General features: G+C 42.2%; 1 protein-coding gene across 10 annotated transcripts in view; it reads right to left on the reverse strand.

Annotated features, from left to right (window-relative positions):
• The window catches only part of TENM2 (teneurin transmembrane protein 2), a 1,512,848-nt gene that overhangs the window by 413,040 nt on the left and 1,085,713 nt on the right, over window positions 1-14,095 (reverse strand). For 2 of the 10 annotated variants that reach the window (XM_049109167.1, XM_035715293.2), the window contains exons 1-2: window positions 1,209-1,756; window positions 580-662 (exon numbers count right to left, since the gene is read on the reverse strand). The exons of 4 other annotated variants lie outside the window; for them this stretch is intronic. In XM_049109167.1, coding sequence (XP_048965124.1) covers window positions 580-595 — 16 coding nt within the window. In that variant the 5' untranslated portion in view covers window positions 596-662; window positions 1,209-1,756. Of the gene's footprint in view, window positions 1-579; window positions 1,757-2,041; window positions 2,383-14,095 lie in introns of those variants that run through there. 4 more of the 10 variants (XM_049109166.1, XM_025435139.3, XM_035715295.2 and 1 more) reach the window with 3 other exon arrangements.

Consider the following 14,095-nt stretch of genomic DNA (forward strand, 5'->3'; position numbering starts at 1 on the left):
CAATGTTGGAAGACGATAGAATGAGGCTGAGATTTAAAAAAAAAAAAAAAAAAAAAGAAAGTAAGGAAAAGCTTTTTTTCCCCACCAATTTAACGAGATAGTTATAAGTTTGGGAGTTTTTAGTAATATACCCAGAGGGTCATATCACAGACAAAATTCCAAGTACTATTTTATAAAACACATTTAGATGATACTTTTTTCAATGGAGAGAAAAGCCGAAACAACTAAGTAGCAACAGAAGAGGGGGAAAAAAATCCACACATTTCATGATGAAAGTATCTGAGTTTTTTACATTTTTTTCATGATTTAAATGGGCAAATGGGGTGTTCACATGGGGTCCCCTTCTTGTCCAACCAGCAACAGCAGAAAGAACCATCCCTTAAGGGGCAAGCTGTACAGACCCTTCCAGTCCAACCAAATGTGTCATCGGTGCTTTTTCTATGTCAACACATCAACTCCTACCAGCGGCCTGAGCTATAAAGCAGCCCGGATTTGCTAAAAGGTCCTGGCTCAGAAAGCGCGCCTGAGAACCCCTCTCCCAGCTAGCCCCCAACCCGTAGGAAGATAATTGATACTTACCATTTTGAAGCTTCATGTCTGTGAGGCAAACTAAATAAATTAAACGGATCCTGCTTTAATCTTCTTTTCTAGACCCCAAATGCCTTAATCAAAAGGAAAAACAAAACAAAACAAAAACACAAATGTTCCCTGAAGTCCTTCTCTAAACCACCAGAGTATAAGCAAGGAATAGCTGTCTTTTTTTTTTTTTTTAACTGAGTGCCCAGAACCTGTCCCTTGACATGAACACCCGAGAATTATTTCTAACATCCTTCTACTCCTCCACCCATCTTTCCCTTCACTTCTATTTTATGCCCCAGAGAAGGCTGGAGGTACACTTTAGATCAAAATCTGGAAGACGCTTCGATTGGAAATTTGGCTTGGCAGACCTCCTGTAAAAATCCCACGTAAAGACACATTTGTTTCCCTCCTGCAAATGAACTGTGGCATTTGTGGTACCTCTGGTTCTCCCCAGTGCATACTTCCCCTTTAAATGAGCTTAAGCGGCAGGACTTCATTTGGGGTTAGCTGTCCCGCAAAGCTCATCTGGCTCTTACCATTAAGGCAAGAGGCTCTAAAAGGCTAGCAAGATGCTTTTAACAATGTTTGAGGGGCCGGTCATATCTTGTTAGCAAGAGCTGCACACTTACCGGGCTCTCAGGGCCTTGACAGAGCTGTCCTATTCCTTCTGGGATTGAGAAGGCAAAATGAAATTAACCAATCGTTAGCTGGAGCCAGCAGAGCCGCACTGGATTCGCATTCTCCAGAAACCAAGTGAGGCGCCTTCCCCCAAAGTTACTCCTCCATCCGCTTCTCCTGGCATACACAGCCCGCCAAGGCCCTGGCTGCAGTTTCAAAACTGCTACTCAATAAAAAGATTTTAAAGGCTGTGCCGGGAGCCGGGAGCTTCAGATCCCAGTTTGGCTTTTTCTCCATCAGCATTCCTCAGCAAGCCTGCACAAAGCGAGGTACGCTACATTATTTATGTCAGCTCTAGGCTCTGGAAAACACACACTGGCATCCTGATTACTAAGAATCCTCATGGATACAATTAAACCATTCCCACATATATTCACCCCCCCCCTTTCCCAGATTCAACCTCTTTCAGAGAAAACAGAAGCACTTTGAGGCGTGTCCCAACTCATCTATGAGGAGCCAAGAGAGCATTGAAATATGGCCATGATGGCAAATGAGCCAGGGGGAGAGGACACTTTTCCTAGAGAGGACAGATGACACTCTAGGGAGGCAAGTTCAGAGAACAGTTAGGGGAATGCCCTGCCAGGGGCTGCCCTGGGTCGGGGGCACTGGATTTGGAAGGAGCAAAGTTGAGGCACTACAAAAACAAAACAAAACAAAACAAAAAAGAACACAACATTTTGATGAATTCATGGAAGATTGATTTAGAATGGGCTGTTAAGGGAAGTAAGGCGCATTTGGCAACATGACTAACCTTCCGAGCTGGATGCAGAGCAATCACACTCACCCAACAAATGCTCCTTGGTGCCCCATCCAAGTCATAGCACTAGATGGGAAGACCACTGATTTCGCCAAGTAGAGCAATGACTCTGCCCCCACGTCTCCTCTTCAGCAAAACGAACAATTCTCCAAGTTGCAGTCCACCATTTCCTTTCTTGTCAGTAGCTCGACAACACATTATGAGCCGGGCATACTGGCCACTGGCAGAAAGAACTGTATGCTGGCACGGCAAAGGAAGGATGAGGACAGGAGCTTCCTCCTCTGTAGGAGTAGTGAGAAGGCTATGCATTTCCCTTGGTGTCTAGCTGGAGAGTCCCTGCTTGGCAGGCAGAGGTGACTTCATTTTGCAAAAGCCCCGGGCATCGCTTAATGAAACCACCTTTGGCAGGACCTCACAGTTAAGTCAGTGTATCTAGGCAAGAAGTCAGCTTGGGCAAAGTCAGTTGTCTCATCCAAGAAAACAAGGAGAAAAGAGCAACCTGCTTCTCTCCAAAGGCTTCCTTTGAATGTACATTCCCGTGTTTGCCAGTCTTTTTTTTTTTTTTTTCAAGTGACTGTCATTTCCAGTGGCTTAGTCCATCCCAGTTCAGATAGCTTGGATGGAAAATTGGAAAGTATGGTAGAGAACACAGGGTAGATCAGTAGAATAGAGCCCAAAGTGGGCAAACCCGCCCTTTGATGCACACCAGAGTGAAGCAATGGCAAATTTGCTCCAGTGTGTGAAGCAGCAGAATATCCCTCAACAATAAACAGATGAGAGTTAGCATGATAGAATACACACACACATACACACACACTCACACACACTCACACACCATACAGTCCTACAACTACCCAGGCACCCAAAGACCTGATGGATGGAAAAGCAAATACAAGTTGCCCTGTCAAATGATTTCAAGTTGTAGGATTGGCTCTGCATACCCACACTGGGTCATCTGGTCCACCGACCTCTCCAGAGGCCTTGGCCATGTGTGGGCACAACTGTGCTCTCAGCTTGAGACGGTTCCTCTCATTCTTGCCGCTAAGGAATCCAACAACACACACTGTCATTTTGCCTGGAAAGGACTCAGAAGCAACTAGCTAGAGTGACAAGTACAGAGATGATTCCTTGGGAGGAAGATCATTCAAGAATATCACTTGTTTCTCTAATAAGCAAGCAATAATCAACTTAGAGGCTGATCGAAGACTAGACATCTTAGTGAGGGTTGCCTGGGGACCCTCTTGTTACCCTACAGAGCTGCAGTGTGGGAAAGGCTTTCGGTTCTGTCAGTCATTGCTCCCCCCGTGGCCTTGGACAAGTTGTGCAGCCTCTCTGAGCCTCAATTTTCTTATCTAGAAACTATGGAACATGGAACTCATTTCTAGGACTTTGAGGATTCAGTCAGAAATAGAAGGAATTAACTCAGTGCCTGGCACCTTGTGGGCTCCTAATAAACTTTGGTTAAAGATTATCAATCAAAAGATTATCAATCAAAAGGCACAAAACTTACATTGGTTCACAGATGCCTGAGCCCCATCTCAGGGTGCTCCCCAAGCAATCAGATCATCACTAACAATCTGTGTGCAAAACACTGTAGTCATCATTATCATTTACCTTCAATAAACATGTTCACAGTAGTTGCCCCATGACAGAGGTTGATAAAAACTAAAAAGAGTATAAAAACAGAGTAATAAGAGGGGATTTCCTTTTTTTAAAAGGGAATTCTAACATTTTAAAAATCAACTGAACACCTTCCTGCTGATTAAACTGTAAACTACACCTATTTCAGCATTCTGATATCCCAGAGGGCTGCTCTACTTGAGATAGGGGGAAAAAACGTGACCTGAAGTCCATCCTCCAGAACCCTCCATCCACTTAACTATACCCCTCATCCCCAAGCTATAAGCAACAGAGGTTGAGGGTCTCAATCTAATGGAACATTAACATCTGAATGAAAAAAACACAAGGAGGACCAGAGAGATTAAGGGACTTGCTTGATTTCATGTTACCCAGCACAGCTCCACTGGAATGCAGAGGTCTGACTACCTCTTCAAACGCTCCTTCAGCCCCACACGAGGCTAAAAGTAAAACCAGTGGAACTCACAAGCCAGTTTCTTTTTCACCATTCAATCCAGTCTCTTTGCTTTAATAATGTGTGTACAGGACCAATACCTCATACCTCACAATGAGCTTAGGTTTTTTTATTTGTTTGTTTGTTTTTTTGTTTGTTTCCAGAAAAGGATTACTTTACATTTTGATTTTAAAGTTTTTCAATAAATAAGGTTCTACAGTTTTTGCTAAGCCACTTGACTATCTCTGAGTTTTGCTAGAAGTTTCTAAATCTTTCAAATGAGAAAACAGCACTTCAAACTTCATAATTTATAAAGGTTGCGTATGTTATTCACATCTTTGAAAAATACAGAATTTTGCCCACATATCTCTTCTCTACTGATAGAGTTAGCAAATAACTACATCTTCCTTCCATATAAATAATCACAAGAGGTCTTGAACATGCAGTTATTTTTAAGTACAAATCACTTCTTCCTGCTTACATGAACAAGGGCTACCCAAATGATAAATCTTCAGAATGAATAGGGTCTACCCACTTCACTGCTGAGAAATACCCACATACATTGTGACTATATCTGATGAGCAGCTGGACTGCATGGACATCAAGATCCTTTCTCAGAGTTTTATACAACGCCATCTTTTGCTTTTTGTCAAACCACCTGGACAAAAATGCAGTGTGTTGCATCATTTGCTGAAGCTATTTCTCCAGTTGAAACATGAATTATGAGTCCTTCTGAAACACATCAGCCAAATCAAGTTCTAACATGGCCTGGCTTTATTCACTGCACAGATCACCACAGCTAATCGCTTTCTGATGCAAGTCATGCTTTTGCTTCATTAAGTTAACATTTCTCTTATTTTTCCCTCCATGGTATGTACTCAATTAGCCAGCGTTGAGTTGAACATTTCCTCTCGTACCAGGTATACTTCATCTGAGGGTAACTCTGACTTTGTCAGGCCCTTTCCTTTGTACTTTTATAATATGTGGGGTTAGAATGTTAGTCTTACAACACAGGCTTTCCTCTGTCTCTGCAAATAATATGAAGCTACTCTGGGCGGTCTTTAAATTCTGTTTTTGTACTTTTATCCCCTTGTGGAAGCTCATACTCAATTCCTAATGATGAATATCCCTGAATAGGTACTGTTCAGACTACCTAAGAGGCCTACATGCCTCTTGTAGGCAGAATTGAGAAACTGTTGTTGCTTCTAGAACAATACAAGGAATTGCCTGGGGCACCAACTTCCTGTTTCCATCAGACCAATTGTGTAAGGTTATCTTCAAATTAGTGGTTTAAGAAGTTAAAGAGAGAAGATTAAAAAAGTGTATAATCCTCATCTGAGTAACTTTCTTAAATGGGGCAAAAGAAAAGCAGTCATCATATTCTCTGAGGTTACAGTTAAGCTCTTTAGGGAGAGGGCTCATATCGTTTTGCTGTGTATAGAAGTTGATTGAGAAAGTTGGTTGATTCCACAACATTCCAGGTCTTTACATGGGCAAGAAGGCAAAGGGCTTCTGGTATAGAGCCCAGAGGGAGAACTAGGATGGGATAGAATGTGGGCCCTGTTCCCTGTGTCCTGCCCTCCTCTCTGCTCTGGAATGAGATATCCTATATAATCTTTCCTGGGATCATTGATGATGTGGCTCTCTTGTCCTTTTTCAGACTGAGTCACCTGTGAAGGTAAGGTTTCTCTAGTGCTTTAGCAACCACTGTCCAACCCAACTCTTTCTAAGCTACTGTACATCAAAGGCAAAACTAAAATAAATTTCTTTTACCCTAATGTAGATTCAAATGGGACTTACATGGTCACTTAGCCCAAAATCCTTATAATACAGATGAGGAGACAGATCAAGGAGACAGATCAAGGACTATATCACAAGCCCTATGACATTAGGACTATGGATGTGGGAAGACAAACTTGGCACACAAATTTCTTTTCTTTCACGGATTTATCATTTTCTGTTCCTTCTCTTTCTCCTCCACCAACCATCCTTCATTCTCCCACCCTTTGCCATACCCGAGAAAAGATCATGGTCAATGTTTTTTTATTCTGTGATTTCTCGTTGCCAAGGATGAAGTTTAAATCTGGACACTTTTCTAAAGAAGGCTTTGTAGATTTTCAAATGCCTGGTGTGAACAGCATCACAGCTCTAGGAACAGTCATTCCCCCAAAGTGTTCACAGCTGGAGAGTGGCCTTTTATTTTGACTGTGAGAAATCGAACCTTTTGGCCAGACAGAACTGGATTGGAATCTCCCAGCTGTTGTAAGTCTCTAACTTTAGCTCCCCCATAAAGACACCAGGGTGAATAATGATGCCTGGTTCACCTAGCTCTTCTGAGGGTTAATATGCCATGGCTGGCTGATACTAAAGACTCAGTAGCTAGGCCCTACTATCATCATCTTTCTCTCATGGGCTCAGACACATCCTGAGAGAGCTACAAATTCTCTCCTCACATTTGTGAACCCAGGGCAGAGCCCACTCATTTGGAGGACTCCCTCTCCGGGTGGCATGTCTCCTGAGTGACCTGCAATACCCTGCCTGCTATCATTTCATTGTGAGGAGGGTTGATATGACACATCCGATTGAGGCACCATGAACATGCAATTTTCTGCTTACAACCACGAGGAAAACAGGACTTCAGATAACAGGGAATTGTGATTCAAATCCCGTTGAGCCACAGGGAATCAGTTATAGTCTGTCTCTGCCCGGGGATGTCGGCTCATCGATCCACACTCATCACCAGTGGCCAGGGAAGGGCAGTGCTGGCCCTGACTCTCCTATTAATTAGACAGGTGGGGAATTTCTCTAGATCAGCATTTCCCGAGTGTTAGTCATTTTCCTACTGCCTTCCAGACTTGTGCTCTATCCAATCTTTCCCTGCAACTAAGGCAGCCACCATTCCATCCGACCCTCAGCTCTTTATTCACCCAGTAAGTCAAATTGAAGAAAAATACCGTTTCCAACTTTACCTCACCGTAGCTAATAATATCTATGAAATCACAGCTTAGAAATGCTAGCTATATATAACCAAAATTGTGTGTGTGCCTGTGTACACACACACACACACACACACACACACACATAATTTCTAATATGTATTAAAATAAATAGATCAATATTAAATTTTCAATGACAGGTGCCCCTTAAGGATGTCTTGCATATTTGTACCACACTTACTGGTACCCACATGACACTAACATGTGTTGGGAAATAATATCCTAGATGAAATGTTATTCTTTTTCTTTTGAACCAGCAGAGTCTCTACTTTGTGCCCTTTTCTCTTCAGAATGCAGTGCCTTAGAGTGAAATGTCACCAGGAAAAGAAATGCTCTAAAAATGAAGTTTGATTATGTCCTATAGCACAGATAGAAAACTCAGAGAAGAGCCCACATGCTACTTTTCATCCTGGGAACTGATGCTTGAATGTGTTAAAATGCTATTTATTTTCCAACAGGCTACTTGGGCTTGGCACCATGTAAATCCAAAGTGTTTGTAGAGGTTCCCTTGGGGACAAAGGGAAAATCATCTGTATAGATCAAATGTGTATTAGCTGCATTAGCAATTGGTCCCTGGAGACCTGATAAAGACCTTTTTAGACAGATTTCACTGCACAGTTTTTTAAGAGCTTTCATTGAACTAGCCTTGGGTATCGTGGGTTTGGGGCTTCTTTCCTGTCCTCAGTGTCAGAAGAGAAAGATAGAAAATGAGAAGCCGGGATGAGAAGTGCTGCCTTCATTGTAGGCAGACCTCAATACCACAGCCATGCTCCCTTCCCCCATCAATATTTCATGGTCTCAGCATCATAATAAAATATATCTGTTGCCTTCTTCCATTGTAATGTGTAGGATGATGGAAATATTATTACAGCACAGGTTCAAGAATTTAAAAATTCATCAACTTCTCAATTTAGAAAGCTGATACGTGGTTAGAACTTATGAAGTATCTACAGGCTTGAAATGACCAAGGGGGCCAGAGTCCTGCTCCTGAGAAATCTGTGGAATGGGGGCCAGTAGTCGGGGGTGGGGTGGCTGCAATTGCTGCTGCTCAGGTTGCAGACTCAGCCAGGGAGGTATAGGCTTTCTCTGGCTCATTATCAGCTGAAGATTTGTCTCATACCATGGCACTGCTGGAAAGAATAGAGAGAGACAACGCTGCCCCCGTTGTACGCTCAAGCTCTGAACAGGTGTGTATTCTCCTGCTTTTTCACTACCCGCTCCACCACAGCATAGTGGTTCCCAGGGCTTTGCTCAGTTCCACACGTGTGTTTGCATGGTGTGCTACCGTACAACTGGTAAACTCACCTCTCAGAACACTGGACACTACGTAATATTCCTCTATCCTCTAAAGGCCTTCCAAGTCATTACACTAGGTTGGCTTGACTCCTTTCCTTTCAGTACATCTTAGAAACTTATACTGTCTTACAACTTCAGTCTCATCCCCACTAACTGGGGTGTTCACTGTATTCGCCGGGGTGCAGTCCCCAGTCCCTGCTTGTGAAGAAATGGGGGCCACCGACCATAGCAAAGGTCACAAGGAAGTTTGGCTACTTTCCAGGGCACGAGGCAAATCTTTGTATTTCTAGCACCTGGTTTATATAAACAGAGAGTTTAACCTGAAGCAAAATGGTTAAGGAAGAAATGAGTGTGACTTTCTAAACTGATACCTATCAGCTAAGAATCTCATCCCCAGTGGCCTACCTTTGCTGTGGTGGTGAGTCTTGGGGACATCATCACCAGTCTGTGTGTCCACCTAGTCACCTCAGTGTGGCTCACACATTACTGCTGCTACTCTGTCCCCCTCCCCCACCACTACCTTTCTCCTTTGCCCTGTCATTTAGTCATGCTACTGGCCATCAGAGATACATCCCTCAGCAAGATGGTTTTCCTTGAACTGTAAGTATGAGACACAGACGGCCTCCAACACAGGCTTAGTAGAAAGGCAGGTAGGAGTTAGTGTGGCTTCCAGCCAACTGTCCAGCAGGTGTCATTCCCACAGACATAGTCAGACACTTAGTGGGACACACTCAGGTTGCTGCTTAAAGAAATAGGCACTTTCTAAGAAATCCTAGAGCATTAATTTGATACAGAAGCATTATGTTTCCATGAGCAGGATTCACCAATAAATAAAAATCTTGATTCCTTTCAGTTTTAGTCAACAAATGGAATGTCCAGATATCTGATCCCTGAGAGCTCTACTCAAGTGCCTCAGCCAGGGCAATGCCCACCCTCAACAGGTGGGGTGTTCTCAAGGAATGTCTACAGGGCCAACTGCTATTACTTCAACAGCTTCAGAAGCAATTCTGGATCTCAGGGTGATCTTTCTTTTTATTTTTATTTTTATTTTTATTTTTTTTTAATTTTTTTTTTTTTATTTATTTATGATAGTCACAGAGAGAGAGAGAGAGGCAGAGACATAGGCAGAGGGAGAAGCAGGCTCCATGCACCGGGAGCCCGACGTGGGATTCGATCCTGGGTCTCCAGGATCGCGCCCTGGGCCAAAGGCAGGCGCCAAACCGCTGCGCCACCCAGGGATCCCTCAGGGTGATCTTTCTAACACAGAAATCTGAACATTATCTCTACTGAAAAATTCGTCACTGGTTATATCACTTTTAGGACAGAACCCTCATTCTGTTCTAGTATCTTCAACTCTTTCCCTACCTCCTGCCTTTCGGTTTATGCTGTAGGAGAAATACCATATTTCTTAGATGGATATCTTATGGAACACTTCAGGCCTTTATAGATGAAGTTTTCTCTGTTTAGCAAGGGTTTTCTTTCATTCCTCTATTTCTTCAAAATAGGAAATAATTCCTATACTTACTTCAAAACCAATTCAAACACCACCTTTCAGGGGATTTTCATGTCCTTTCTGTTCCAGGCACACACAGTCTAACCTCTACATTAAATTACTTGTTCCCTGTAAAGCACTTAGAACAGTGACTGCACATAGTAGGTGCTCAATTTTTAAAAGCTATTAGTATTGCCCTATCATTTACTGATCATCATAGATTTATAGTATTTGCTCACCTGTCCCCAATAGCCATGAAGCTTCTGTCAATGACTTTGTTGAACCACTTTTGTCAAGCTAATGTTTGGCACGTGGTAGGTCTCAGATGGGATGTGCTGAACTAAAATGGACTAAAGCAGTTTGGGAATTCTACAAGGTGCTTGCTTTCTTACTACAGTGACCCCTCATGCTAAAAATCTGCAGTCGGGCCCTTCTCAACTGTTTGAAGTCCAATAGGTCTTATGCTTTCCTTTAATTCTGTTTGGGCACTACTGTCTGGTTGCATTATGTACTGGGCCAGTACCCAGAAACCACACATCTTTGGAGCCAAAGCAGCAGATGCTGGACAAGAGCTTGCACTCCCTTTCTATTACTCTAATCAAGCTATGTGTTACACTGCCTTTCTTTAATTTGATTTGAGAAGAGCCTTAACAGCACAGTAGAAGCAAAGAATGAAGCTATTTCTTCAAGGAGCTGCTCACTTTAATGGCGATTTTTTGTTGTCCGTTGCGACAAGGAGGCCCCTGACTGGGGCCAATTGTTGCACTTGGATACAAGCATGAAATTGCAGGATTTTTTTATTTTTTTATTTTTTTATAGGCACAAGCCAGCCCTTCCTGATTTAATTAGAAGGTTTCTCTCTCTCTCTCTCTCTCTCTCTCTCTTGACCTTCCGCTTGATTATGTAGTGAAGTATTCCTGGAGAGCAATAATCCTGTAAGCCTGACATCAACCCTCACAGCTTTGAAAATGACAAAGCTGTCAAAATCTCAGTCTTACAACTTCAGACGGGGTCAGCTCAGAAATGTAATGGTCGAGAAACTCAAGGACCAGGGTCCGTTAAGAGGAAAAAAAAAAAAAAAAAAAAAGGTGAGTCAGAGAAATAAAAGGTCCCAAACAATGACAATGGGAAGCTTTAAATTTCAGGTTATGCAAGAAACTTTTGCCTTTCTGTGCATGCCATTAACATAGTGATTTAGTAATTTCGGTGGGAGATGCCATCTCCTTGGAGTCAGAGAAAATGAGAGTCTTTTTTTCTCCCAGAGTATGCAAACAGAAGCTTAGAAACATGTTTGCATTTGGATTGGATGATCTAAACCAACAAAGTTCAACCTTTTCACTAGGAGCTGTGAGCTGTTTGACAAGACCTACTTTTTATCAGGCAGGTTCAAAGTCTACACACTGCAGAGGTTTCCTTAATAAGAGGGGCTAATAAGATTATTTCCTTAAAGATCTAACTTTGGCACCCATCCTCCTACCAGACAGTAGAGTAGATTCTTTCTCTAAATTGCTTACCTTCAAAAGAAGAGCTCTGTTGACTAGAGCAGGGTGCCAGCATGGCACACTAAGTTGCGATTAGTAGGATGCTCATTTGGATTTGAAATGGCTATTATTTTCTGTCTTGTGCTCTTTTTCCTGCGATTTTTTTTCTGCGATATTTTTTCCGTCATCAAAAAATTAATTTACCAAACAAAATACAAAGATTTCATTTCAACTGGATGAGTCAGAGTCATTGATTGTTCACCTGTCCCCCAAACTGCTCCATATCTTGCCTTTCCTCAGGGATGTATTTAGCCAGCTGCATAAGAAAAAAAATGGTAAATATAAGCACATTTTTGGGCAAGCAGGCTTTAATGTAAGGAGAGAGAAATGGGCATATCTGTATTAAATATATAGATATATGTATATAGAATAAAGGAAAGGGTTCTACTAAAAAAAATTCCCAAGCTTGAATTTTGACCCATTTGGGCTCACAACACAAAACCTTCAGTTGAACGGGGAGGCCTGAGAAAGGAAGATCATGTGATCATCAAATTGAATTCCCTCTGACTTCCTGCCTCCTGCCTTCCTGTATCATGGCTTATGTGATCTGCTGAAATAATGAGCCATTTTCAGGCTCCCATCCATGGGTGGGATGATGTACAGCCATTTAAACACTGGCTGTGTTTAAAGAAATGTGATTTAAAAACGGGAACCATTTGAACAGGACTCTGTATTTCTAAGGTGAAACAGTGATCAGTGTATGGCATTTAATGATCTAAAAGAGCCATAAAGAAGAATTTTCTCCTGATTAAACTGGAATCAACTCTTTCTCAGGAGAGAGAGGATTGAGGCCATCTGCAGGTTTTAGTCTTTCCCGGCCTCTGATGACTGAATCAGTAGTGGGTACAGCTCTGTCTCAATGCCTTAGCTCCTGGAGGATATAGCATTTCACTGACTCTAGGATGTACATTTCCTTGTTCATTTTAACATTTATGAAATAGGAATTCCTCTTGGAGCTAATGGCATGTTATAGTGTAATTGGCAAAGGCTTTTCCTCTTTTATACAGACATAAAATAACAGTGAGTTATTTTGCAAGTGAATGCATTTTGGGATTGATGAGATAGTGTCATAGATACTTAATACATCTTGCTTGGATAAGCGACTAAAGAGGGCACCTCCTCTTGGGACTCGATACTTAAGGGAACAGATATATTTAATAACTAAGAAAACTTCAAGCCTTGCATCATTGACTGGGATGGAATAAAAAAAAAAAATTCTTACATACACATGTTAAAAACCAAACCAAACAAGAACACAAAGCAACAAAGTCTAAAAAGCAAGAGGAAAAGAAAAGACTAGGGGTTTCTCTCTGACAGTAAATGGAACAGTGGAAAGAAAGGAATTGACATTTGCTAGGCCAGTCACTTCCTCTGTTTCTTTCAGAAGTTCTTTGTAGCAGAGGTTCCTCACGGATGAGGAACTGCAACTTACAGAGGCTGAGACACCTGCTCATGATCCAACACGCAGGTAACGTAAAGCCAGATCTGATCCTGGCCTGGCCAACTCTGGCTTTGCATTACAACTGGCTGATTCTCAAGAGCAGTTCTTTTGGCTGACAATTCATCAGTGTTCGTTCAATCCGGTGAATTTGTCTGTAGTGGAAACTGGTGTTCAGAGCAGTAGTGTTTGTGTTAATACTCTGGGACAGTAGTTTCCAAACTGCAGGACATGGAAATCCTCAGGGATCTTTACAAAAATATAGATCCCTGGATCCCTTTTCTAGCCATTCTGATTTCACTAGTATGGGGTGTGACCTAGGCATTAGAATTTTAGAAGCTCCCCAGAAGATTCTAATGCATCACAAGCTTGGGAACCACTGCACTAGGAGGTTTTCATTTTGCTCTAGGGAAACGAAACAGACCACTCATTACTGGTGGGAAACTGCATGAGCATTCACCTACAGAGCCTCTTCATCAGCTTGTTATTATTCAGCCTCTTTTTTAAGTCACACATATTGTATCTTAAAGGGGCTCGGTCTCTTTTAAGAAAAAACTATATTTATTAAGTCACCTTTAGTTCATTTTTCCATGGACTTGCTAATGAAATACCATTAGACAAAAATACAAGGAATTTGGTGTTTTATTTACTGTGTGGTCTTTTCATAAGTTAACACAGACAGACTTTCATCCTCTTATTTACTACTAAAAAGAGACTGACCAATGTCCAACTGTCTTTGAGGACCAATACTCCCTGGTCTTGGTTTATGGAGTGGGTCAGGTAAATAGTCCTACCGCTAGGCCTAGCCAGTCAGCGTATTTCCTCTCCATACCAGAGCAGTTGGTTCAGGTATGGACCTATTAGACCAGGGCTGTTTTCGGAAAAGTTGGAGAGTTATGTAGTAAAGAATTAACTTAATGCAAAGGGAAGTCTGGCCTTTGTCCTTGGCTCCTAGAGGTAATCTCTAAATCCGTTAGCATCTTTGTTTGCCTGGGGACCCTGGGCTACAATTAATAGTCTAACAATGTGGTTTATGGTGGGGCTTTGAACCATGTGGCTCAGGTTGACCTGTGCAGGGACTATAAACTAAAGTTCAGCCACATGGATAGTCAACTGTGTCTTTCTGACTGAGCCCCAAATAAAAACTCTGGATATCAGGGCTTGGGAGATTTTCCCTGGCTGGCAATATGCTGTGTGTAGTGTTATCCTCTGCTACTAGGAAGAGTTTGCTCTGTCTGTGACTGTAC

Source organism: Canis lupus, chromosome 4 (genome assembly GCF_003254725.2).
Source record: "Canis lupus dingo isolate Sandy chromosome 4, ASM325472v2, whole genome shotgun sequence".
In the NCBI taxonomy this organism is placed as follows: domain Eukaryota; kingdom Metazoa; phylum Chordata; class Mammalia; order Carnivora; family Canidae; genus Canis; species Canis lupus.